Here is a 27,226-nt window from a genome sequence, read left to right as displayed (position 1 = left end):
TTACTACTACCCTTGGCTTAGCACATTTTTATTCTAATGAAATAACATTTTCTGGACAGCAGGGAGCATAAATGCTATTTAATTTTATATGAGCATCTAGACTATTTGTACTGTGTTGTGGCTCTTAGACTCTTCTGGTACTGAACCTCTTTAAGAACCCAACAAAAGTGATGGACTCTTTCTCTAGAAAAATATACATGCATGCAATTTTGCACATAAATTCAGGATCCTACTGGACCACAGGTTAATAACTCCTGATTTATAATGTTACCACCCTGTTTATAAAGTACCAGGGCTCTTGGATCAGAAGAGTCTGAATTTGTAGGGCTATTTACATAAATTTGCATTCTCTATTCAATCTGCTCTACTTCTATGTTTATAAGATAAATTAGTCTAACCTACTACAATAGTATTTAAATTTAATATCAGTGACATGATATACGTAAAATCCTTTTGCAGGTTTTCAAGCCAATCAATTTAATCACATCTCACAACCAAATCCCAGCTAGGCATAACTTGGACAAAATGAAGATTGTGGCCTCCTGGGTGTTTGTACAGTAAAGCTGGGCACACCCTGGTTTGGCCTTACTACAGAAAATGCCACAGACCCTTCGTGATGTCCCCCAAACCTCACACAGTGCTAGAATGTGGTGAAACTGCCTTTCGTAGTTTATTTACTAACCATAAAGCTATTCCTTCATTACCTTCAGAATGTAATGGTTATTTTATGAAGGCTCATTAAATTTAATGAGATACAGCCATGTTTATTGCCATCCTATAAAAGGAGTTGTGGGGGGGTGGCATCTTCAGACTGACTTGCTCCCGTGAAGTACCAAAAACAAAATGTCAACTGTTCCACTGTACTCAAGACAAGGCTTTTCAGGACTCAGAAATCATTCCCAAGGGTGTGTTGGTTAGGATCATTATTGTTGTTGTTATTATTATTACAACATGGTGTTGTTAACAACAATGGCAATAGTCACGGTAATGTTGCTGATAACAATAAGGATAAAAGAAGCTAATCTGTGTTCAGTTACTTCCTGCCAAGAATTACTGGGATATATTATCTCACTTAATTTAGTTATGTCATAAGCCATAAAATTAGAAGATGTTTCATTCTTATGTTGCCTTGTAGTTTAACTACAGCCTAAAGATTGTAAGGCTGGATGTGATATCTTGAAAAAGTCCCATAGGTAAGAAAAAGAAGCAGGCCTAGACTCTGGAGTCCTGAAGTAGAACCAGGAGGAAACCTAAGGAGGAAACCAGATGGGCTCCTGGAGCAAGTTCAACCCTGTAATCTAATAGTCACCTCACACAGTTGGAGCATCTTGTCTCTGAGCTCACCTATGCCAGGGCCACCCTGTCTGCCAACAGTGACCCAGCTGAAAAGCAGCTGGCCAAGAACCACGTTAAGTAAGGTTTAAACACATGGGACCTGGAAAAGGCTTTCCTGCCCCTGATCAGTCAGGTTAGAGTTGAAATCTGTAGTTCTCAGCAACAACTGGAAGGTGGTGTTTTCTAAAGCAGCCCCCAAAATGAACTGTAGGTTTCATTATATTTGATAAAAAGAGAATTAAATTCTATATTGGAAATCATGATAACTCCAGAATATGAGAAATGGGCATATTGATTGCATTAACATCCAAAAAGGAAAAAAGACAATCCATGCTAGACCTTGACATTATTACTCATGTCTGGTCTTGTTTGTCTCCCCTTAAATGTTTTATTTTTAACCTGTCCCAAAGGCTGTCCAGTTCCATGGGCACCAAAAGAAGGACAGAGCTGTTTGGGAGGCAGAAGAGACAACTTCCATTGCTCTCTGGGTACAAACTTATTCCTGGAAAATCTTCCACAGTATTCGTGAATACTGAGCATCTTGAAAATAGAAGTAGACTAAGAAGATTGTCTCTGAAATCTGTGGCCTGTGAGCATCGCAAAAAGTTGTATTTCAGAGACCAATGATAAAAATAATCTGACTCAAGAAGGACTAGAGCAGAACGTGTATTTTTCCCTTTGAAAGATTTAGCCCAGCCAACACAGGGAAAGCAGACGAGTGACCAGATGAAACAAATGGAAAACTATGCAGTCCTCAGGTGTGCAGTCTGAACATCACAATTCATCCCACTCATGGGGGGAATAGCTCAAAAATAGGATGCTTATCTGAAGATTTCTAACTATTCCAAAATCACCGGGGGAGTTACCTACCAGGGTTTTGTCTTATAGGATGAACTAATATGATGTCATTTACAATTTATCAGTTAATTTACTAGTAAAGAAATTTCTCCCCCGGAATGAGAGAGCTGTAAGAAACTTTCCTTTGTAGAATATACATTATTTTGTTCAGGAGCCATAGGAAATGTTTAGTAAGTTATTTTCCCCATGTACTAATAGACATCCTGTGATCTGCTCCTACAACTCACTTAGTTGTTACAAAGAACCTCCAGATTTGCTGTAGAGATCAGACAGACAACTTTCATTTGGTTCTATTTCCTGGCATACATACTCTGGGACAGTTTTAATTAAACACTGATTTACCATCATACTCAATATTTATTAAATTCTAGTGTATCTAGACATGATGGTGCATACCTTTAATATCAGTGCTTGGGAGGCTGATAGGAGGATTACAAGTTCAAGGCCTGCCTATTGTAACTTAGCAAAATCCTGTTTCAAAATAAAGACTAAAAAGGGCTGGGCATATAGCTCAGAGGTAGAATGTCCCTGGATTCAATCCCCACTACTACAAAAAAAAAAAAAATCTAGTATGAGATAAATACAAAAATTCATTAATCTTAGAACCAAAGGGACTCTATTCATTTTCTTAGGCCCTCTGTTTTTTATCCTATTGATCTGTATGAAAGCAACAGCTACAAATTAAGATGAAACAGAGTTTGTGACTTTTTTAAATGATGGCGGCAGCATGTGCAATGGCATAGGGCCTGAGTTTGCACCAGATCAATACCCATGCTAGTCTTGGTCCCCTCTCTGGGACTCAGTAGCCTCATCCATAAAATGGAACATAATGGTTACCTATGTTGTAAAGAAGTTGATGTGTTGCAGGAGCTGATGTGAAGTATGTTACCTAGCACAATAAGCTCCCAAGAAATGCCAAATGTTACTAAAATCGGTAAAGGATAATGGAAAACTTGTACTTAACCAGAAGTTATTTTTTACAATTCTAAGAAAGGAGCTGGAATCTCTAAGGAAACTTTGAAAGGTAAAGTAAGCTTGTCTGTGCTTATTTAGATGAAGTTGAGTAAAAGTCTATTCCTGTTTTAATGCAGTGATCTAATTAACCTTTTGCCAGTATTAAAATGACCTTGAATTGGTCTTGTGACCTCAAATGCTTAATGTTGTTGACTTTAAACAGGCTTTTTGGGATGGTCAGAAATCGCATCTGGTGAAATGGGCAAAAGGTCAAATTCATTTACTTTGTAATAAATAGCAAATACATTTTGCATTAGCTGCTTACAAATAGGAAAGAATGCATAGAACTCATTTGTCAAAGCAAGAAGGTAAGATATTACACAAGGAATTTAGAATAAGTTTTAAAAGACTCTGAAAAAAAAGACCTAATATTGATTTTTTTTGGTCTCATGCCACTTATTTTATACCAGGAGGAGATTAAATTATTCATTTTTATAAACTAAAGAAATACATTTCCAACTAACATTAAAATGAAGTAAAGATGAATCTAATTAAACAACACTGATTTATCATCATAAACATTCCTGTCTCTGGCAGAGAAATCACTGAGCTAGAGTGAAATGGAAAAGATAAATGGGGCTTGTGAAAATGACAGGCCTGAGGAATTGTATGATTTCTAGAACTCTTTCTTGTCTTAACATATTTATGCTTCAAGAACCAAAACTTCAGTGGCAGCGCTCATGTTATCCACAAACCTTAGGGTGAATGGCTCAGCCTATTTTATCAATAGACCCACGATTGAAAAATTAGTTTTGAAACAGAGTTCCGACCATAAATAATATCACATTCTTAGCCATACAGATAAATAAAACCCATTGTTTTTTTTTTTCTTTTTTGTATGTGTGTGCCTCTCACTGATGTCTGAGTGGGGCTTTTGCAGATTTCGTTCAATTCACATAACTCTAAGCTGAGTTCCATTGGTACTTACAAACACTATGTCTGATACAGAAGAAGCAGACACATCTTTTTATTTATAAATTCCATTCATCAACTTACACGTCCGTTTCCGTTTGCAAGGGACAGCAAAAGGAGGCCAGGAAAGCATTCAACTACACTGTTAATACGTGTGCAGTCCGGAGTCCTTATTCAAAATGAAATCAAGTTCAAATGCCTGCCTGTCCGGCATTGTTAAGAAAGATTTATAAGACGGCTCCTTATTGAAAATATATCCAGCATCTCCCCCTTTCTCTATAATAATTGTTAAGCTGTTTAGTCAATATTTGGCTTCTGTGCATAGTTGCTCACATTATGCAGAGCCACTTTCTGTCTCTGGTAAGCATCTAGAGCCATCATTCCACCTTATCCTCCTCTAGGTTGAAATGTTTACCTCTGCAGCCTGCAGTCGGCTCATTCAGTTATCATTTGTATCAGTTATTGGTCACAAGCTGATCATCCAATCACTCCATTATTAATTTTTTATCTCCCCAGATCAGGCCACATTCTTCTAGCAGTGTGTCAGAGCCTAAACTGTTTCTTTCTGGAAAAAAAAAATCAAGCCATAGATGCCAATTATTTGTAGAGCATTATCATTTATAAAGTCCTAATTATTTTACATAATCAATAGCATCAAGTCCTTTTTCTTGAGGACTTTCTGTTTATTTACATTTTATTCCACACACGTCAGTTTCCATCAAGAGCAAAGCCGATTTTCTTGTCCTGCATCTGCTCTCAAGACAACCTTAATTCGCCACAAATCTATTTGTGTTCACTACATAGTTAGACCCAGTTGGTTATGTTGATCTAATCCTGGGGCCAAGCAAGTCTTGCTCTGCAAAACAAGACTTAAATAGAATGTGGAATGCTACCCTGACGATGGCCACAGTCGCCGGAGGTGGTGCTGCATTTCACTGTTGTTCTTTTTGCAGAGGTCTCTGTTTATGATGTGATGCATTTGGGCCTAAGCACATTAGCTGCATTATTCATTGGGTACATTTGTCAGAACATGCATGTGTATAAAGAACTAATGATCCATATTAAATTAATGGCGCTATAAAAAAGAAAAATACTCCATACAAGCGGCTATGTCAGAAACTACAGACTTTGATAAACCATAGAAAGGACCTAATCAGATGAAGCATTGGACTGTTCTGTCTCCAAAATTACATTTCTGGAAATGTACTTGTACACAATGTTGGTTTTATTAAAACAAATTAATTCAGTCATTAAGGAATCATAAGGCAAGTGTCTCATAAGTCAGGACCTCCAGTGTAACAAATTGATTAAATGACTGTGTAATAGTCTCTTTAAACAAATCTAGTGTAACAAGTTAATAGATCTGCTCAATTACCATGCTGGGGTGATGAGGATGTGGGCGACTCTCTCATTAAATCTGGAAGATTGTTCTTAGGAGTTTTTCTGCTTTTCTCTCCATTTTTCTGTGTAGGCTCTGTTGTGTTTTGAATTTGAGGTTTCTTTTTAGGCCTCTGAAAAATTGATTGCTCTAATAGCAATTTAAAATAAAAAACTGAATTTGATGCTACTGACTTCTCTGGGTGTATTTGCTAGGTTCATTCTCTCCTTTTTGCCCTCCCCCTTTCTCTCTCCCCCTCCTGCCTCTTCTTCCTCCTCCTCTTCCTCTCCCTCCCTCCTCCCACCCCACCTCCAGCCTGGGCGTTGACCCAAGGGACTGGAAACTCTACCCTTGGTCCCTACTCTGTCCTCAGCATGTAAAATAGCGCAGTCCCCCTGGAATCAAGCTAGACCTTTCTCTGGTTTAGCAAAATCGGAGCAAAGCATTCTAACCAGGAATACTTAAGGGCCCCCCGAGCTCGCAGTGAAGCGGCAGGCTCAAAGTCCGGGCTTAATATGTTCTATTTTTCACCCACGGATTGATTTCATTGAAAAGTATCTTCCCAGCTTCTAAACACGACAGAGAAATTTGCCAGCAAGCCTCGGGGTCTTTCTGGGCCTCTTCCATACCAAACCACAGAGACCGGAGGTTAAGAGCTCTCCCAGAAAGTCCTGCGGGAGGGGCGGAGCTTTGGGCGAGGTTACTGCGGGATTGCGGGTGGTGGCGGAGATTAACACACCGCGTGGTGGAGACAAGAGGAAAGAGTGGGCAAGGTTTCGGCGGTAAACCCTAAAGTGTCACGTGCTCTTTTCTTTCTTTCTTTCTTTTTTTTTTTTTTTTTCTTTAAGAAAACCCTCTTCTCTGACGAATGCTACTTCCTCAGACTCGAGGGGTGGAAACCGATTACAGGGGCCTCGAACATTTTCCTCCCCTAACTCCAAGGACGCTGATCTAGAGTTGGTTCTGGGGTTGGGATGGGACAGGGTGAAAAAAAAAAAAAGAACTGGAAATTCCACCTCTTCCGAGGTATGGGTGCCCATAACACCTTCTCACTAAAGGCCCTGGAGGGGGGAAAAAAAACTATCACCCCACTGTCATTTTGTTAAGTGTTTGCTCCTGCGATGTGACCCTGCCACTTTATCTGTTGGTTTTTATTTTCTGAGTGCATGTTGCCCATATGTTACTCTAATAGTTGCTATAATTCTTGAGCAATGGGGCTCGTATTTTACGGAGCTGAATTAAAAAGAATGCACTTTAATAAAAACCTGAGCAATACACTAATGGCCTGACATTGATGTATTTGCATAGAGATGAATTATACGGGCGGGCTTGACACGACTTTTAATAAATGATTGAAGAGGTTATTATAAGGATGCACTTTGGTGTGTTAACAGGTTATTTTAGTGCATCCGTAACCAAAACTGGGAGCGACGCCGTCCTGCGTACAGTCGCGGGGTACTTTCTTATCTTATATCTTGTGACATTTATTGGGACCGCTCCGTCCCCGTATTACGATCCCAAACTACATTTTATTAACCATCAGTAACATTAACTGTGAATGGAATCGAGAATTGAAAAGGAAAATGAGCCCCCATCATCTACCCTCGCCCACATTAGATATCCAGGTAGTCGGTAATGAGCGTTTGGTACCTGGCGTCCTCACTCCCGAGGTCAGGAGCGCTGGCTGCGGGGCTGGACCTGTGCCGCCGAGGCCGCCGCAGTCCCGGGACCCGCTCGGCCAACTGCCCAGCAGCGACGGTGAGAAAATACGGATTTAGAAATTGTCCCTGGGTGTGGAGGGCTCCGGGAAACCGATCGCGGGGTCTGAGGGTCCCCAGGCCCACCGGGGTCCCTCTGCACCCAGCTGTCCAAGATCTCTCAGGTCGCTTGGATAAAGCACCCTTGGGTTGCATTCAAATAAGTGCTTGCGTGTGCGTCTTTTTGTTTTACTACGTACAAGTGGTAGAATCGAAATAAACAACAGGGGGGAAGAAAAACACATTTTATTCGGCACTGAAGGCGGCCCCGCGCGCCCTTCCTCCATCTTTGGGGGATGGTTCGGAAGCCCCGGCCCCACCCCGGGGGGCTCCAAGGCGGGAACCCTTGGAAACCCTTCCCCCTGCACCGCGCTGTGGATCCGAGTCGTGGCCTGGGTGGGGAAAAAGAGTTGGCGGGAGAAAGCCCCCTCCCGCAGCCCAAAGGCGCAGATGAACAAAGGTCGGAGCAGCGTTCAGGGGCGTGGCGGCCGCAGAGCCTCGCTGGGGGAGGGCACCTGTACCTGTACCTGCACCTGCACCTGTACCTGTACCTGTACCTGCACCTGCACCTGCACCTGCACCTGCCGCCGCCTCTGTCCCCGCGGCGCCACGGCACGCTCTCCCCCGGACGCCGTGCGCGCCGGGTGCGGTGCGCCCAGCAGTGCGACGCCCGCCGCCCCGGCTTTCCAGGCTTTAACAGATGTTTTTGTCCCTCCTGGAGATTTGTAACTGGTGTTTGGGACAGCTGGCGGACGGCGCTGGCAGCCTGCGTCTGTTCCAGAACATACCTGGTGGCAGCAACGGGGAGGGGAAGAGGATGTGCAGGGGACGGATGAAGGTGTGTGGGTACGGATGCACACGTCTCTAAGTATATCACGAGTGGCTTTTAAAGTAGCCAGATTCGGCGCGGCTGAGGATGCCTTTGCGGTTTCGGTGAAAAACCAAGCACGGGAGAGAAATGACTGAGAACCACTCCGAGGAAGCGAGGAAGCCAGCGAGGGCAGAGCGCCAGGATGTCTGTGCCCTGGAAGCTCGGGGAAGGGGGCCCTCTGGGGTCTGAGGATTGATTGCAAGACCTGGCCGGCCAGAGTGAAGCTCTGGATCCTCTGAACTCCGTGACCCCGAACCGCAGGCCTTCGCCCTAGTCGGAGAAGGTTACTGCTAGGGTGCCAAGAACTGACCAGGTCAGACGTGGAAATGACTCCCAAGCCTGGGTGGGGAATCGTGATGGACCTCGTGCTCCCACCTAGGCACCAGCCAGTTGTCTGCATCGGAGGTCTTGCCCTGCCTGCAGAGAGCGGCCTGTTTCTTTGGTTTTGGTTTTGGTTTTTTGGTACTAGGGTGGAACCCAGGGGCTTTTCTACCTCCAGGCTATACTCCCAGACCTATTTTATACTTTATTTGGAAACAGGGTCTCACTAAGTTGCTGAGAGCCTAAGTAGCTAAGGCTGGCTTAGAACCTGTGCGATCCTCCTGTCTCAGCCTCCCAAGCGCTGGGATTACAAGCATGAGCCACCACACCCGGCTTGAGCCGCCTGGTTTGTACCTGATCTGCCAATCCCACCTGTAGGGGGGGGAGCATCCAAAGCTAAGGCTTCAGCAATATCCAGGGACGAGAGTAACAAGGAGCTCAGTGCAGCCATGCAGCCACCTGGTCTTCTTGAGCCCTCTCATTGTCCTGGGGAAAGGAGCCCAACTGGTAGGCACTGGTAGCAGCAGGCAGCAGAGGTAGGTGGAGCCCAGGCCTCAGGCCTGATCAGCTCTCAGGCAGAGGCCTAGGCATCCACCATTGTCCCAAGAGCCAGAGTTGAAGTGGGCCCCAGGCACAAAGAACTAGGCGTCAGACTTCATTAGACCAGACTCAATATAGAATGTGCCAAATGGCAGAGCCAGGACCAGAGAACAGTCACGGTGCTGGTCTTCTGAACTCTCCCCAGTTTCTTGGCCTTGTTTTCCCTGAAAGAAGATGCGCTGAGTGTGGTATCAAGAGTCTGATAGTGCACAGGATAAGTTCTCTGGGCAAGTTTTCAGAATCACATCAACTGCTGTTCAGTGACTGTGCAACTTTCTCCAAATCAGTTGGCCAAGGTTGCAATGAAGCTGTTTGTTTCAGCCATCCTGTCTTTCCCTCCAGAACTACAGGGTATTTGGAAGTTGCTGTGCCCCCAATGATACTTGTAATAGCTTCATCTTTCAGTCCTTTTTCTTCAGTACTTTTTCTGTGAGGCCAACTTACAGCCTTTACTGTTGAAGGCAGCCTAGGAAGGACCTGGTGTGTAGTGACTGCACTCCCTCAGAAATAGCTGTGTCCTTTACGCAGTAACTGAGAACGGAATGTAACTGTGTCCTTTACCCTATAACTGAGAACTGATGAGAATGGCTGGTGGTCTGTGGCCTGGCCTCTGTGTCAAAGCTGGAATCGAGGCTGTTTTATTTAATCTGGTCTTATTCAGCTGTTTCCTGGATCCTACCTCTCTCGCCTGATACTGGTGTCAAAGAGTTCCTCTTTAAGGACTGGAATGGTGTAAGGGCAGAGGATGAGGGGAATCTGCTTTTCCTGGGTGAAAAGGATCAGTATCTGCCTCCAGGGACTTCAGGGATGGAAACAACTGTTCCTGAGGGGAAAGATTAGATTGTGCTCTGCGGCCCCAGGGACAGGCCGGGGCTGGTATAATCTCTCCAAAGGTCTGGAGAGGATGGATGTGCCTTACCTGGGCCTGTTATGACTTTGCAACTTTGAGACTTCTACAGCTTTAAAAGCCTCTTTCAGTTTCACTAGACCCTGGAAAAACTGCTGGAGCTTGGGACCTGAGTGAACTTTTTGAAATGACGGACAAAAGCCAGAATGAGACAAACCAGAATTCATCGGGAGTAAGTGGGAAGGTAGGGAGCTCTTTTTTCCACATCATTTCCATCCACTCCAGAAGAGGACCCCACACACAGGAGAGCCCCCTGCCCCGTATAGGCTCTTGATTTGTACAGCCTGGGTCTGTGTAAGGTCTATGGGCTTCCCAAACTTTATACATCCTCCAAGAATCACTTCACCACAGAGGATCTCTGAAGATGGGTGTCCACGCTACCTCCAGACTTTCTAGGCACTGGGAACAGCCTGCCACAGACACGGAGAGTGGCCCAGAGAAATTCTCCCCAAGTCTTACTTAGCGGATGAGAGTCTCCTTAGAATAGTAACAGTCAGTTAACAATATAGGAGTTAGTTGTGTTAATTTATCTGCCCCCAATTTTTGTCCCAAGGAAAATATTGCTGGAAATCAGGTTGGTCCTACAGATCCCCTGATGAAAACAGTAATCAAGACATGAATCGCTACTGCAATGAGTATTTTAAATGGCTGGCAAGTCCTCCTCTTTCTGATTTATTGCTTTATGCATAATTATAATCCATGTGTCTTGCAATATCACACATTACATAATGATTTTGCAGAAATTTTTGCTTTAAAAGTAAGCTTGATATCAAGCTCATTTGTGATTTAGGCTATTTTGCTACATGCTTATTTTTACAACAATTTGTCAAATGTTTACAAACATAGTCAGTGGGTGGGAATGATGTACAGGTGTGTCCTGCTAGCCTGGAATTCAGGTCTCTATTTCTAGGCTGGGAGGAGGGAGAGGGTTGCTTTAAAGGTCAGTCTTTAAGTTTCAAGAGCATGCAAAGGGTCCTCCAGCTATACAGTCCAGCACAAAACCACAAAACGTCCCTTGAGTACCCACTCTACCAGGCTCTGTGCAATGCCCTGGAATAGAGCAGTCAACAAACAGCAAATGTCCTGTGCTCTTCCAGACGGACTATTACAGGTTTAAGTTTTCCAAAAGGTAAAACTACTACAGCTCTGTCTATACCGTCACCCACTCTGGCCTTTCTAGTCTATCCAAAGCACATTCTTCTTCTAATCAAAATAACACAGCACTTTACTATTTAAAAAAAAAAAAAAAAGGCCGGGCGTGGTGGTGCTCGCTTGTAATCCCCGCGCTTGGGAGGCAGAGACAGGAGGATCGCGCAGGTTCGAAGCCAGCCGCGCGCGCTGGCTTGGGAGACCCTGTTTCCAAATAAAAATGTAAAAATAGGTCTGGTAGTGTAGCCCAGAGGTAGAAGGGCTTCCAGGAACCCCAGTACCAAAAAAAAAAAAAACAAAAAAAAACAAAAAAAAAAAACAAAAAAAAAAACCTGCCTACCTGGAAACTAACATGGTCCTTCCAGGTAGAGCCTGGGTCCCTGGCTGACACTGTCACCTTAAGTGTGCTAAAAGCACATCTGCCTTACTTTCTTCCTAACAGAGGTTAATGACAGCATGATGGTTTTGTATTTCTGGACCCTTTTCTCTTTGTAACATGTTTCTCAGAATACCTAGGCGAGCTCTTAAACTGCTTCTTGCCCAAGAGGACACCAAGCCCAAGTCTTCAATGGTGTTGGTATTTTTGTTTCCCTGGTCCTGACTTCTCTCTGCCTCAGCTCTGCTGGGAGGGATGTGCAAAAATAGAAAAGGCAAAGAGGAAGAGCCAGGAGTGTGCCCACCAATTTCAGAGGGGTTGTGATGCCTGCACTCTGCTCTCCTCTCTAGGGAGGGAGCCAGGCCTGCAGGAGCTTTCCCTCTTAATCAGGAGCTGACTCTCTGGACTTTCTGGGGTCTTCCTTTGTTCCTCTAGGAGTTTGTTGCCCCTCTCCCTTCCATCATCTTTGGGGGCCCAATAGCCTCAGCACCCATCACCTACTCCCCTTCCCTTCTGCTTTTTTGCCACTCAGATTCTCTCAGAAAAAGCCATATCCTCAGTTCTGACAGACAAGGTAAAAGAGGAGGGGAAATTCCACTCAGCCCTGACTTGAAACTCAGGGTCCCTTCTTTTCGTTGAGCTTTTAGAAAAGGATTCCTCGGCATCTAACCAGGCAAGGCTGGAAGTGTGTCTCTGGCTTTGTGCTACGGGAATAAAAGTAATGCTGACACATAAAACCAGACCAGCTTCTTCCCATGTCTGATATTTCTATGCAGAAAATGTAAGTTAAGACATGTCTAGCCAAACTCCATTCCTGTGATACAGAATGTAATAATCACCACTTAGTTTTATGTATTGCTTTATGATTTTGGGGTGTGGAGAACTGGAGATTGAACTCAGGGGCATTCTACCTCTGGACTATACTCCATCCCTTTTTAATTTTTTTTTTTTTGTGTGTGTGTGTGTGTGTGTTACTGAAGGTGGAACCCAGGGGCTTTTCTACCTCTGGGCTATACTCCCAGACCTATTTTATACTTTATTTGGAAACAGGGCCCCACTAAGTAGCTGAGGCTGGCTTTGAACCTGTGCGATCCTCCTGTCTCAGCCTCCCAAGTGCTGGGATTCAAGTGTGCGCCACCACGCCCAGCTTAATTTCTATTTTAACACAGGGTCTTGCTAGGTTTCTGAGAGTCTCCCTAAGTTGCTGAGGCTGACTTCAAACCTTCAATTCTCTTGTCTCAGCCTCCCAAATACTGGAATTATAGTAATGAGCCACCATGACTGGCTTTACTTTATGTTTTGTTTTTTTTTTTTTTTTTTGTGGTAACTGGGATGGAACCCAGGGCCATTGTATCTCCGTGGTACACCCCTAGCCCTATTTTTTATTCTTTGTTTTGAGACAGGGTCTCAACTGAGTTTTGAAGGGTCTCACTAAGTAGCTGAGGCTGTCCACAAACCTCGATCTTCCTGTCTCAGCCTCCTGAATACTGGAATTACAAGCATGTGCCACCATGCCCCACTGTTTTATTTTATTAATCTACAAAGTGCATTATTTACTACCTCTAGAGTGTGTGTGTGTGTGTGTGTGTGTGTGTGTGTGTGTGTGTGTTGGGGAGGGGCTACTGAGTTTTGTATCCAGGGACATCCTATCTCCAAGCTACACCCCCAGACCATATTTGTTTTTTATTTGAAAAGAGGATCTTACTAAGTTGCTGAAAGCCTTGCTAAATTTGATGAGGCTGGCTTTGAACCTGTGACCCTCCTGTCTCATCCTCCCAAGTATTGGAATTCCAGGCATGAGCCACCGCACCCTACTTCTACTTTTAACATAATTTGTACACTTGTAAACATCTGGAAAAACCAGATGTTTCAAATAAGGACTTCAGTTTACCTACTGTATTCATAGTAGTTTGAATAAACTATACACATGTAACAATTGTTATATCTGAAAGTGTCTTCTAAGTAGGAGCATTGAGGCCTAGAATCCTTCCATTTCTTTCTCTCCGTGTAGTGTGTGTGTGTGTGTGTGTGTGTGTGTGTGTGTGTGCGTGTGCTTGCATGCTCTCTACCTCTGAGCTATACCCTCAACCCTTTCTATGTTTTATTTTGAAACAGGGTCTCCCTAAATTCCTGAGGCTGGCCTAAAAACTGCAATCCTCCTGTCTCAGTCTCCCAACTACTGGGGTTAAAGGCCTGCACCACCACACCGAGCTATGAGGCAGTTCTTACTAAGATAGCAGAAGAAATAGAAGCTTACTGAAGTTAAATGAGTTGCTGGGATCCAGGTACTGGCAAGAAACAATACTAGGGCTCAAATTTTATTTCTGTACTGAAGTTAACCAAAGCTTCCCTTCACCCTCCACCCCCAGAGTCATGCTGGTGGTGGCTTTGTCAAATGACTTTAAGTACTCATGAAAGATGCTTTCCTCAAGATCCTTCACCTTTAATAAACTATTCTTTACCCAGAGAACAAAGATAAGTCTGTTAGATACCTAGTTATCTATACTATGTAACAAATTACCCCAAAAGCTAATGGCTTAAAAAAATAAGCATTTATTATCTCATGTCGTTTCTGTGAGTCAGGAATCCTGGAGAGCTGAGCTGGGTGATCTTCCTCAGGGCTTCCACAGACCCACTGCTGTCAAAACATTGGCCTGTAAAGTCCTGCCTGGGGCTGGAGGATCAGTTGCCAGATTTCACCCAGCTTCTTTCAAATTAGGACTGATTGAGCCGGGCGTGGTGGCGCAGGCTTGTAATCCCAGCATTCGGGAGGCTGAGACAGGAGGATCGCAGTTCGCGGACAGCCTCAGCTACTTAGTGAGGCCGCCTGCAACTCAGTGTGACCCGGTTTCAATATAAAGATTAAAAAATAGAGCAGGGGATGTATCTCAGAGGTCGAATGCCCCTGGGTTCCATCCCCAGACCTCCCCCCCAAAAAAAAAAATTAGAACTGATTGCTGGCAGAGGCATCAGCCTTAGCTACCAAGACCTCCCCACAGGCAGCAGACCCCCCCAGAGAGGGAGAAAAAGGAGAGTAGGCTACACTCTTCATCAGAAGCAAGACATTAAAATTCAACCCAAACTCAAGAAAAGGGGGAGAAAATACCAGTACTGAGACAGGAGAATCACAGGTTCAGGACAGCCTTAGCAGTGTAGTAAGACTCTCAGCAACCTACTGAGAGCCTATTCTAAAATAAAATAAAATAAAATAGGGCTGGGAGTATCACTCAAAGGTAGAATGCCCCTGGGTTTAATTACCAGTAACACAAAAAATAAAAGGCTGCGGGTCGAGGAGGGGGAGTGTGTGTGTGTGTGTGTGTGTGTGTGTGTGTACACTGAGGATAGAACCTGTGATCCCCATATCTCAATTCCCAAGTACTGGGATTGCAGGCTTGTACCAACACACCAGGCAAAATAGGGCCTTTCTTCTTTTTTAATTTTTATGTATATATGTATGTGTTTTGTGAGACTAGGTATTAAACTCGGGGCATTCTACCTCTGAGCTACATTCCCATCCTTCCCTCCTTTTTAAATTTTGGAAGAGGATCTCATTAAGTTGCCGAGAGCCTCACTAAGTTGCTGAGGTTGTCCTCAAACCTGTGATCCTACCTTCTCAGCCTCCCAAGTACTGGTATTACAAGCCTGTGCCACTACGCCCAGTTTAGGGCCTTTCTTGATATTGCTGGATAAAACTTCCCCAGTTTACTATGTGCTGGACATTATTCTAAAACTTCATACACATTTATTTCATTCTCTATGAAATAGGTGCAGTCAGCAGCCCCATTGCTACAGATGAGAATATCGAGGCACAGTTCAAGATGATCACACAACCAGTTAGGAATGAGCTGTGACTCCTGAATGCGACAAAGATAAAAGATTTCTCAGACCCTCCCTCACTTGAGCCCACTTGATTCTGGGAGAAAATTTGACAAGTCCTGACAGGTCAAGTAAATAACACAGGGAAGGAAGGGGGGAAAGTCCTGGTGGGAAAAGTCCTGGGGAAAAGAGGATTTTGCAAAATCCTCTACAAGAGCTGAGCCATAGCATCAGGTACAAAGGTCATAGCTGCAAATGATGACAAGAGAAATTATGACCAACCCTGGACGCAAGCACAGGGCTCAGATTAGAGGCATGAAAACTTGTGAAATGCCTTTGTGTGAAAGTGATGACCACGTGATAAGAGCTATGTTAATAGGTTTTCACCAACCTTCACTATCTTTTTATTGACAGTTAATAGTGTTTTCCTAATTTTTGCATCCCCACCCAATAAAACTCCATGTTACAGAAGTAAAAGGAATTTGTATATTGGTTTCTTTCCTGAACTTGACATATCTGCCAAATACATAGGGTAGTTATGGGCTAACATTTCTTTTGGCTATCCCAAGGTAGATAAAAGCAATCATAGTAGGGCTTCTCTGTATGTTTTAAAAAGATGTACACCTATTTAAATTGCATAGTAAAACATTCTTCCCCTATAATGAGGACGGGAACTATCTCTGAATGTAAGTCATTCAAACTAGGGATTATTCAAAGTACACAGAAGCAGAAGCTCTGGATGAGGCTTCACTACAGCTCTGGTTAGACACCAGTAGGTGGTAGGTGTCAGGGAGACGCTGGGCTCTGTACTTATAGTCTTTGAGTGTGGCTCTCAATGGACACATCTGCTCAGCCTGTGAGAACAAATGATGAACTTCTGAATGGTTCGTTTTTAGGTGACTTGTTGGAAGAAGATGGGAGAGTGATCTAAGGCTCTTAGATTAAAGTTCCAAGCGTGGCCAGCCTCAGCACCTTCTTAGGCTCTCAGCAACTCAGTGAGATCCTGTTTCCAAATAAACAGGAGTGTGGCTTAGAGTTAGAAGGCCTCTAGGTTCAATCCTCAGCATGCGAGCGCGCGCACACACACACACACACACACACACACACACACACTTTCCAGTTTGTGGAACAACTCCAAGTCAGTTATGAAGCACTAAGGGCTAAAATTCTAGAATTCAGGAAAAACCCCAGCTCTTCAATCATCCTGCACCAGCAGTTGGGCTGCTCTTCAGCCCAACTTCCTTTTAATAAGTGAATAAGTGAGGGGCTCATAGAACTGTGTTTTCTGCAGATCTTAAGAAGGGCTACATTACAGAGAACTAATTTCTCTCCAAAACTACAAGCTTAAATGCTGCAGAACAAGATACACATTTTTCTGTCAAAAAAAAGGAGTGTGCTAGCTGGGCGTGGTGGCGCACCTTTGTAATCCCAGCAATCGGGAGGCTGAGACAGGAGGATCGCAGTTCACCGACAGCCTCAGCTACTTAGTGAGGCCCTCTGCAACCAGTGAGACCCGGTTTCAAAATAAAGAATAAAAAAATAGGGCAGGAGGTGTAGTTCAGAGGTCGAATGCCCCTGGGTTCCATCCCCAAACCCACAAAAAAAAGGAGTGTGCTGACTAGCTGCCCTTTATGAAAAAAAAAAAAAAGAAGAAGAAGAAGAAGAAGGGGAAGAGTACTTTTTGCAAGTATCTGTGTGTTAAGAGAAGGAAATTTAGTGCAGATAAAACTGTTCAGAATAGCCTAAAATAGAGTTTATAGATACATCTACCACTTATCTCAGTTGTTATTACACAATCCTATTGTCAATGATTAACAAAGAAGCCACTGTCTCTTCAAGCTATTCAGTGCTAGGAGTTCCCAAGTGGAATTTCACCTCTTGTGTGTGTGTGTGTGTGTGTGTGTGTGTGTGTGTGTGTGTGTGTGTGTGTGTCAATCACCAGTTTAAAAGACCATGCAGTGTGGCTCTGCCCAAATTGATACTGATTTGTTTGTTGTTTTGTGGTACTTGGGATTGAGTCCAGGGGCATTCTGCCTCAGAGCTACACCCCCAGGCTTATTTTATTTTTCTTTTGAAACAGAGTCTCACTAGGTAGGTAGCTGAGAGTCTCATTACTTGCCGAGACTGTCCTTGAACCTGTGAGCCTCCTGTCTCAGCCTCCCAAATACTGTGATTAAAGCCAAGCACCACCACTCCTGGCAAAACTGGTGTAATAACATAGTCATCCACATGAAATTAGACTCCAAACATCTCAAAAGCACTCTCAGTTTCTGTTACCTAGTACAGTATTTCCAGGAAGTGCTGCCTCCAAAACAAACCGCCTGCCCGCTGAGCCATGAGGAAATTCCAGAGAATGAGGGATTCTTGGTTACCTCTCTCCCCACTGTCTGTGGAGTAGGGAAGAGAAAAGTGGATGAAAGTGTTCACAAGCTTGTAAAGATGCTCAGTTCACCGTTCTGGGAGAAAGCATAGAACTCTGAGCTACAGAATCCTGAACGTGAACCAAAGAGAAAAATTAATCACCAAGCGGAGAATGCTGTGGGGACTTCTGAGAGCGCCCAGCGCCCTTCCTTCCAAAGCTGCCACTCCAGATCACGCTCACTGCCTGGCTCACTTTTCCTTTTTAGGAAAACACACATACCCAAAAAATCAAAAAGCAGCTTCACCCTCCCTTTGCAACACACACACACACACACACACACACACACACACACACACACACACACACCTTGACCTTTTCTTGCACTGTTGATATTTTGTTTCCTATAGGCATTCTTAAAAACCCTGACATGTCACTTGCAGTGACTTTTGTTTCTAAATCATGACCCCTCAAGCTATAAGGGCTGCTTCGAACCCTTAATTAGATGCATGTAGATATTGGTGCCATAAAATCTTTGAACCAGAATGAAAAAAAAATGCTTCTTACCCTCTGTTGCTTGAGGAAGAGAGTATGCTCACCGCCCGCAGCCTGCTAGCTCTCATGAAAAAGGTTTTTGTTGCACACAACCCAGAACTAAACCAAACCAACCAAGATAAAGGGGATCCGGTAAAATGTCCCTTACCCACTTCTCCCTCACTTCCAGTTCTATGGGGCCAATTGCAACTGGTGGCCAGCTGGAGTTCTGGATGGAAGTAAATTAACTGGAAACCTCAAGTCGCTGCTGCAGTCGACTGGAAAAAAGGGAGCTTATGCCAGTGCAGCCAGGCCCCAGAGTTGGGCTGCGATGGTGAGGGCGAGGGCGGGCGCCCTCACTCCCAGCACAGCGGTGCTCTGCATGGCTGCCAAGCACAGGCCCTCTGCCTCAGCACAGCTGCCTGTAGGGTGCAGTTCCAGCCACCACTCACTTCTCAGATGCTCAAATATAAAGGCAAAGAGCTCCAAGGAATCATTCCCAAAGGGTTTATAAAAGGTGCCTTTCCACACTTCCAGCTTGGAATATGCTACTACCAAATACCAACCTACTTGTTTCTTGAGGGAAACAGAACTTCAATCTTGGTTTCAATGTTTTTGAATACTCTTATTATCACGACTATTACTACTTATCATCATTATTTTATTCCAGGAATAACACTTCTAATTATAGTGTGAATTTTGTTTTCTTAGGAAAAAAAAGTAGAAGTTGCTTAGCTTTTCAAGGCAGAAGTGGGTAAATGTTAAAAGTAAAATGCAGTTGCAAAGTAGTAGGCTTGTCCTCTCAGTTTGTTCATAAAAAGAGAGAGAGAGGAAGGTAGGATAGAAGGAAGAAGGAAAGAAGGAAAGAGAGAGAGGAAGTAGATAGGGAGAGAGGAAGGGAGAAAAGGAAAAGAAAGACAAGAAGGAGGGGAAGAACTTAAATCTCAGTATTTACAGCTAGGATTATTTTACTATATTACTTGGACACAATAATGCCTTCTTTGAAATAGATGCCTTTCTATCAGAAACACTTTCATCTTGCAAAGACAGACATTCAGAAGTTGGAAACTTCTTGAGAACTTCACAAACCAGAGAAAAGAAAGAGGGAAGGTTTTTCATTCCATCTTCCTATCAAGCCATGCCATCAAGAATATATTCCACAATAATTTCCTTTGGGCAATTTTATCTTGTTGAATTTGAGAAAAAAAAATCAGTGTTTCATCTTTTTATTTTTAATTTCTAAGGAACAAAACAGACACTTTCTTTATCTAACATTAGCCTGGAAAAGCTGCTGAATCCCATTGATTTTTCTCTCTTTGAACACAAGCTCATTAACCTGCAACACTAAGAGGATAACGATATTTCACTGAGCCTAAAACTGAGAGTCTGGGGGAAAAAAAGATCGCGAACACAGTGATACAGCCCTCTCACTGGGATACTCTCTCTCTCTCTCTCTCTCTCTTTCTCTCTCTCTCTCTCTCTCTCTCTCTCTCTCTCTCATCAGTTCAGCTAAAGAAACTAAGACATTGCTTCCTTAATCCCCCCAAAAATCCACATCATTCACATCGCTTAAAGGAAACTTTCTTTAATCCATCCTTCTTTATTGTAATGTTTAGCAAATCCAGGGTTCCTGTCTTTCCACAGAATTCTGCATCAAATAGCAGTGCCTAGCCTCTGAGCTCCACTACCTCCTCCAAGCAAATCGACCTGGGGGCTGACTGAGGAGTGATCTTGGATAAATGGAAATGAGGCCTTCCCAAACTCCCCAGGGATTTCCTCACAAGGAAAATGCGATTGGGCGGAAAAATAGACAACACAGACATCAGAAGCAGTCGGCTAGACGTCTTTCCAAGAAGTGCTCTGAGTGGGACAATATTTCTTTTATTTCCCCAATCCAGGAGTGACCCCCACACCCTTTCAAATAGGAAAAAAAAAGTAACAGCTATTTCACCCAAGAAACCAATATGACATTTTTTTGGTGTGGTCTTGACTTTTATTATTTGAGATCTCTAATGAGATCAGATGATCTGTACCCTTTCATTCAAGGCAACAGACGTCTTCAGACTGATTTTTAATTTGATTTATCCTTTGAAACAGAAAGTGCATTACATTTAACTTGTCTTGCAAAGGGGGTTTTCTTCTCTTTACAAACCGAATTCCTTATATAAATTAATAAAGGTTAAAGAGGCTAATATGTCACCGTTATTAGCTTAAAAAAGAAAACAATTTACATATGCTATAGTATTCTTATGATACAAAACACTTCAAATTCAATTACAGCAACTAAATGGATTTTTATGTTCTGACCCAGAACGGTTAACAATTCCCACCATCTACTTTAACACGTTTTTTTTTTTCTTTATCAGAATGGAGTTAAATTAAATACAAGCTATTGTAGCCCCTCTCTCCCTAATACTTTTTTTAAAAATCACTAATAAATAGCAACAAACGACTGTGCAATTTCGGGGCAGGAGGAATGGGCCCAGAGGCAGGCTTGAGGCCGGCCGTCTCCGTTCCTACGTTCGCATCCAGCTTCAAGTCCTGGGAGAGGGGCTGGGAGGCGGCCCGGTACCCGGAACACGGCGGCCAGAAGAGATTCTGGAGAAAAGTGAGATTCGCTGGAGGCAAACGCAGGAACGGAAGTCGAGGAGAGGGTGGGGAGGATGGTAACATTCTTTTCTGCAATCCCCAAATGAAGTTAAAAAATAAAAGGGGAAGGTGTGTGATGTGAATAGTTCTTAAAAGGGGAGGAGTGGGACTGAGAGGGGGTGGGGGGAGAGAATTCATTTTTTATACCAAATTCAAAAAAAAGCATTTTACATTTTAAATATTCACAATAAAGTAACTTCTAGTCAGTGTGACTCACGATTTATTTACACAGAGCCTTCAACAGGTTACTTTAGTCGGCACAGCAGAGGGTGGGGCGATAGGTCCCTCTTCCCACCGGCAGCTCCGAGGTCCCCCGCGCGGTGGGCGGTGGGCGTCGACCCTGCGAAGTATCTCTTTGCGCCCCCGCCCAGGCCGCCCGCCGAGGAAAAGCAGAGGAACGGGGTGTGGGCGCCCCTCGATGGGGGACAAGGCCGGGGGGCTCCTCTGGGGTTTTGGTGGCGCTTTTTCTACGCGCTGCATTTCGCGTTCTGGTTTGGTTTCTCAACCCTGCCCGAGTCTCGTTCCTTTGCCCCTTACCCCGCCACAACTTCTAGGTTAAAAAAATATATATGTACATCTCAGAAAATAGTCCAGGGTCCGCGGGCGGGCGGTAGGGCGAGAAGGCGCCCTCCTCCCAGTTCGTCCCATCCCCGGCCGCATCCTCAGCCGCATCCTCAGCCGCATCCTCATCCCCATCCGCATCCCCCTCGCAGCGCCGCGCTCAGGACGAGCCCTCCGCCTCCGCCGCGTGCAGCAGCAGCCCGCCGCCGCCGCCGCCGCCAGACTTGTGCTTCTTCAGCAGCTGCGTGATCTTCTCGTCGTCGGAGTTGGGGTCCAGGGGCTTGTTGTAGTCGTCGTCCTCCTCCTCGTTCTCCGAGGCCCCCTTGAGCCGCTCGGTCTCCGAGTCCTGCTTCTTCTTGGCCGTGGCCATCTCGGCCGCGTGCTTCTTCCTCCACTTGGTGCGGCGGTTCTGGAACCAGACCTGAAGGAGAAAGGGAGGAGAGGGGAGACGGGGGTGGGGGGATTAAAGGAGAGCAGACCCAGGCCGCGCCTCGCCTCGCCCCCCACATCTCCAAGTCCCTCCAGGGGTCCCTGCGCCCCGGCCACCCTCCCGGAGACCTCCCCGGACTGGGCCGTCAAAGTCCGTCCCGCCGCCCCAGTCCCTCGGAGGAACGCACCAGCGAGCTGGCCGCGTTGCCATAGCGATGGGACACTGAGAATTGAGGTTGTCAGTAAGCGATTTCTCTCCGACGAGAAAAAGCAAAACCCTGGGAACTTAAAATAAGTTTCCCTAAAAATTAGTGTGCTTTCCTACTTTTTAGCTTGAAGTAGAAAACATTTCTCGCTTAGTCAAGTGCCCTCCATAGTTGCTGCGATTGCATTCCTTATTTCCCTTCTTAGATTAAGGAATTTCAAACAGCCTCATGTACACTTGCTTTTCAGTATGACTGGTGAGAAAAGGCACAGCATCCTCCCCAATTACCTCTATTCGTTTCACTTTTGGACATTTGATTTTTTTTCACTTACTTAAGGCCTAAATGTACAGGAAGGTAAATTCCCTCCCCATTACATTCACAATGTATGGCATAAAGTTTTCTCTTAAAATACAAACTTCAAATTACTATAATAGCCATATAAATACATGAAAATATTTAATACCTCAGTAAAAATCATCACAGTAGTTGGCCTACATGCTTGCTCCTGCTCTCTCCTACTGTTAACATTTTTCATAAAACCGAAGTGAAAGCTAGAATTATTTTTTTAAGTGAATTTTTTTCAATTACATTATTTTCTTATTATGTGTATTTTTCTAAATATTGTCTAAATATTGCTCCTGTCCAAGATATTAATTTTGTAATAGTTTGCACTTATTCATACTTGACATGAGTTTGATACACATAATTTTTTGTGTGTGTGGTACTAGGGTTCCTGGAAACCCTTCTACCTCTGGGCTACACTCCCAGGCCTATTTTATATTTTTATTTGGAAACAGGGTATCTTAAGCCAGCGCGGCTGGCTTCGAACCTGCGTGGTCCTCCTGTCTCTGCCTCCCAAGCACGGGGATTACAAGCGTGCGCCACCACGCCCGAATGATACGCATAATTTAACCTAAAGCATCAGCGATAAGAAACTGATTTTCCAAAGATACTGACTTATCCTTTTTTTATTCATCCCATCTATTATGTATTTTATCTAGAGAATCAGAATTTTTAAGAAAATGATTTTCTTTATTCCACTTCTAGCCATACAGACATATTTACGGTGATGGCGAAAGACATCAAGGCAGGCTCTGTACCAGCCCATTGCAAAAATAATTGTAAATATGATGGTATTCTAATGGCTGCATGCAAAATCATTCCTGAAGTGCATTTTATGATGCCTGTCCAGGGGGAAACACACTCTAATCATCAGACATGGTTTATGTTATTCCTACTTAATTTAAAGAGCAACAATGAAACTAATGAAAACAGACACATATCCCAAAGACGCAAATAAAACAAAGCGAAAAAGAGGGACAAGCGAGAATACTGAAAATATAGGAAACCATCCTTTGAATTTACATGGCTAGCCCACTTATTTTTCAGGGAAAGATTTCTAAAATTTGATTCTCCAGAAATAAAATGTACAACTCATTTATAAGCAAAGTGACATTTTAATTACAAATTGTTGTCATAAACTGCAAAATCTTAAATATGCTGATAAACCTGTTTTAAACCAAATTCAATCTGGTAGCACAGCAATAATCTTGTCAATTTATTGGGAAAATTACTATTCCAAAGTGATTGCCTTGAAACTAAAAGTAGGTTCATCCTTAGTAAATGATAGGCCCTGTGGAATTTTTTAATCATCAAATTAATCTAGAAGCACTAGCATGCTGATCTACATTAGAAAATTATATAACTAGTGGAGCCTGGATTGACAGACAAAAGCTTGAATGTCTTTACAAAAAGGATAAATAGAAGCTATCTAACTGGCCCTATCTATTCTCTGAGTGTGTATTTCAGTAATGCTTTTCTTTTCTAATAATGACGAGTTCCCCTAGCACACGCCGCCGATATCTAGATTAACCTAATTTCAAAGGCTGGGCCCTGATTCCTTTTGTTTATCAACAGTTTGCTCTCTGCAGCCCCCAAGAGCTTTTGTAACCCCCACCCCCTTGCTGCTGCTCAACTTCTCCCCAGGCTCCTCATATTAGCATCCCCTCCCCAAGCCGGCTGTTTGTTAGTTCTAGGTGTGTGTGTGAGAGAGAAAGAGAGAGGGTGTGCACAGGCACACTGGCCATTGGTATGAGCGCATCACACACACACACACACACACACACACACACACACCCCAGAGGGCCTCCCCCGCCCCAGGTTTGCAAGGCCCGCTCACCTTGACCTGACTCTCTGTCATCCCCAGCGAATAAGCCAAGCGAGCTCTCTCAGGTCCTGCCAAGTATTTCGTTTGTTCGAAAGTCTTCTCCAGGGCGAAGATCTGCTGGCCAGAGAACGTGGGTCTCGTGTGTTTTCTCTTCCCGTCCTTGTCCAACAAAATGGATCCCTGATCTGCGGGAACAGATAAACAACCATGGGAGAGAGGAAACAATTGGTGACAAATGTCTCCGCCTGGGGAGAAAAACTGATTTTGAAGTACATTTTTTGGTGGCGGTGGTGGGGAAGCTTAGTCCCAAAAGTGAGGTGCTTCCAATCCCACCGTGAGTGTGTCTCCTTTATCCTTTTTCTGCCCACCTGTTTTTAAAAAACCTGGTGTGTTTGGAGCAGCAGTAAATACCTTGTGTTCAATACCAGTGTTAAACAGCTAGGGAACCCACTGCTAAACTTTGCCAGGGCCATTACAGAAGTCCCCTTAAATTCAGGAGTACCAGTAAAAGGCCACCCCAGCCTCCAACAAGGTCCAGTCCAGTAAGTGCATATGTGGATAACTAGTTTTTAATCCATTATATGTGAATAACTAGTTTTTATTCTTTGCATATTGATAGTTTTTTGTGGGTTTTTTGTTTGTGTGTGTGGTGGTTTTTTTTTTTTTTTTTTTGTCTTTAACGTTTCCTTAACCTGTGGCCAGGCAACAAAGGCCTCCTTGTTTTTGCTCACAAGAGAGCTAAGTCGTCCCCAAGTCTAGCGCCACAGAGGGGGAGAGGGGAGGAGGAACTGCTTTTGTTGGCGGGCCCCTACGTGGCCATCAAAACTGATACAATAGCGTCTCCCTGACACCCCCACCAGCCCTCAGTCCTGAACTTCCCAAGGGGGTCTCCGCTTGGCTGCCGAAACTTCCAGCAGTTATAGCTGCTCAACCTCACTAAAAGAGATCCAGGTACTTGGAGAAACTTCCGAGGACTCGGTCAAAAGCAAAGAACACAGAGAAAGGGACCTAAAGAACACAGAGAAAAGGACCAAAGGCGAAATCCGTAACCACCTGGAAGGCTGGGAGCCTTAGACTGGCGTAGCCAGGCGGTGGGTAACTCAGTGGCCTCCCGCAAGGTCTTGGCTGGGTGTTCATTTTCCCTGGTCAGTGTTTCTTCACCTTGCCCTTCCCCACGCTTTCCTCACGCCAAGGATGTTGGGCACCACCAAGCCCACCAATGTGCTGGTACCCACTAGTGTCTTTGGACCACTGCATCTTGGCGTATGGAAAACCGCAGGCCCAGCAGTGAGGCAGCTCCGAGCACCTCAGACCTCTCCCCCTTTGGGGGACTGCTGGCCTGTCTTGAGAAGGCTTTCCTTGGCTGAGAGTACTGGGGGGCGAAATTGAAGGTGCGGTGGGGACTTCCAGGGCGGAGACATTCATGCAAATACATGCTGTTCGCTCCAGGGTGGGGAGCCAGCTGCCGCCTCTCCTTACCGATTTGCAGAGAGTCAGGCAGACCTGGGTAGAGTGGAACCCTGGCTGGCAGACAGTAGCCAGAAAAACTGAGGTTGAGGTAGATGTGCAGTGGCCTCTGCCTGCTCCCACCTCTAACCCAGACCCTGCCTATGGTCCGGGAGGGTCGTTTCGGAAGTGGTCTGCGTCTCCAACAAGACACGCGTCCCACACTGAGGCACAAGCGCATCTGCTTGGCCCAGGCATGTCCAAGACTTGGGGAGAGTTGGGCGCTTAAATGCAACCACGCGAGCTCAGGAGAGCGAGCGTTCCTCTCTAAACACCCTGGTCCAGCCTGAATCGTGCGATTCGGGCACTGTCAAACTACTGAAGCTGCCGGCTGGGCGGACGGACCGGCATGCACACCAGGGGCCGTGACCCTAGAGCGGGCAGAACAAGCGCAACGCGCCGGCACCCGGCCCAGGCGACGGTACTCACGCGGGGTACAGGCCAGGCGCGCGTCCCTCCAGGGCGGGCTCTGCATCACTCCGGGCCAGAAGATGGGTGTCCGGCCGGGCAGCTCCGCCAGCGGCTTGGGGTACCGGCCCACGGCGGCCACGGCGGCCGCGCTGGGGCTGAAGTAGAGCCCAGGAGGTGGCGGCGGCGGGCTCAGGCTGCTGAAGCGGGGCAGGCCGGCCAGCAGCCCGGCCGGGGACGAGGCGGCGGCCGCGGCGGCGGCAGCGGCGGCCGCGGCCGCAGAGGCAGAGGAGGCAGAAGCGGACGAGGACGAGGACGAGGAGGAGCCGGAGGGCGAGGCGGAAGGCAGGGCGGCCCCGGAGGCCACGGGCATGGAGGGCCGGCTCAGGATGTCGTTGATGCCGTGTGGGGTGGCGGCCGAGAGCTGCTGCGGGGGGCTGCCCAGGGAGGAGAGCCCCCCTGCGGCCGGGGGCTTCAGGCCGCCTGGGTTGTGGGTGCCCAAAGGCGGGGAGGGCGACGAGGAAGAGGAGGACGAGGACGAGGAGGAGGGGGGCCCAGTGGGCAGCGGGGGGTAGGCTGCGGGGTACAGCGGGGTCTTCATCTCGGCCATGCTGTGCAGGGCGGCCAGGGGCGGGCTGCTGAGCAGGAACGCGCTCTGCCGGGTGCCCTCCATCGCCCCCACCGCTAACATTCCCCGGCCCGGCGGCAGCCGCAGCGGCGCAGCGAGGGCGCGGGCCGGTGCGCCCCGCGGGGCTCGGCGGGCCGGACGCGCGGAGGGCGGGCGGGGGGCGGCTCCGCGCCCCGAGGCGGCCTGCCCACCTGCCGGGGGCGTCCCCGCCGGGGGTGCTCTCCGTGCACCGCGGCAGGAAGGTCCACGCCGCCGCGGGCTGTCCCCGGAGCCGCGGCGCCGGGCGGGCTCGGCTGCGCGCGGGCTCGGAGGCGTCGGGGCTCAGCCCCGGCTCTTCTGCTCCCCGCGGCTCAAAGTGCGCTACTTCTCATCTTCTCCCCGCCCCGGGAAGTAGCAAAACCAAACCGGGGCCAGAGAGTTTGCAACAAAGTTAAGAGTCGCGGAGTCTCCGCCGCGGCGTCGGAGGCGGCGCTGTCTTTGGGGCG

General features: G+C 45.9%; 1 protein-coding gene across 1 annotated transcript; it reads right to left on the bottom strand.

Annotated features, from left to right (window-relative positions):
- Positions 1-21,557: 21,557 nt before the first annotated feature.
- Positions 21,558-26,804, bottom strand: NKX6-1 (NK6 homeobox 1; the record flags this gene model as incomplete). The annotated part of the gene is made up of 3 exons (XM_080697951.1): positions 21,558-21,818; positions 24,212-24,384; positions 26,135-26,804. The coding sequence occupies 3 exons, from the start codon at positions 26,802-26,804 to the stop codon at positions 21,558-21,560; spliced, it is 1,104 nt and encodes a 367-aa protein (XP_080554077.1).
- Positions 26,805-27,226: the final 422 nt, after the last annotated feature.

Source organism: Muscardinus avellanarius (assembly GCF_963383645.1).
Source record: "Muscardinus avellanarius genome assembly, chromosome: 6".
NCBI classification, from domain to species: domain Eukaryota; kingdom Metazoa; phylum Chordata; class Mammalia; order Rodentia; family Gliridae; genus Muscardinus; species Muscardinus avellanarius.
Note: the sequence above shows the minus strand (reverse complement) of the source record. Positions and strands in the feature narration are given on the sequence as shown.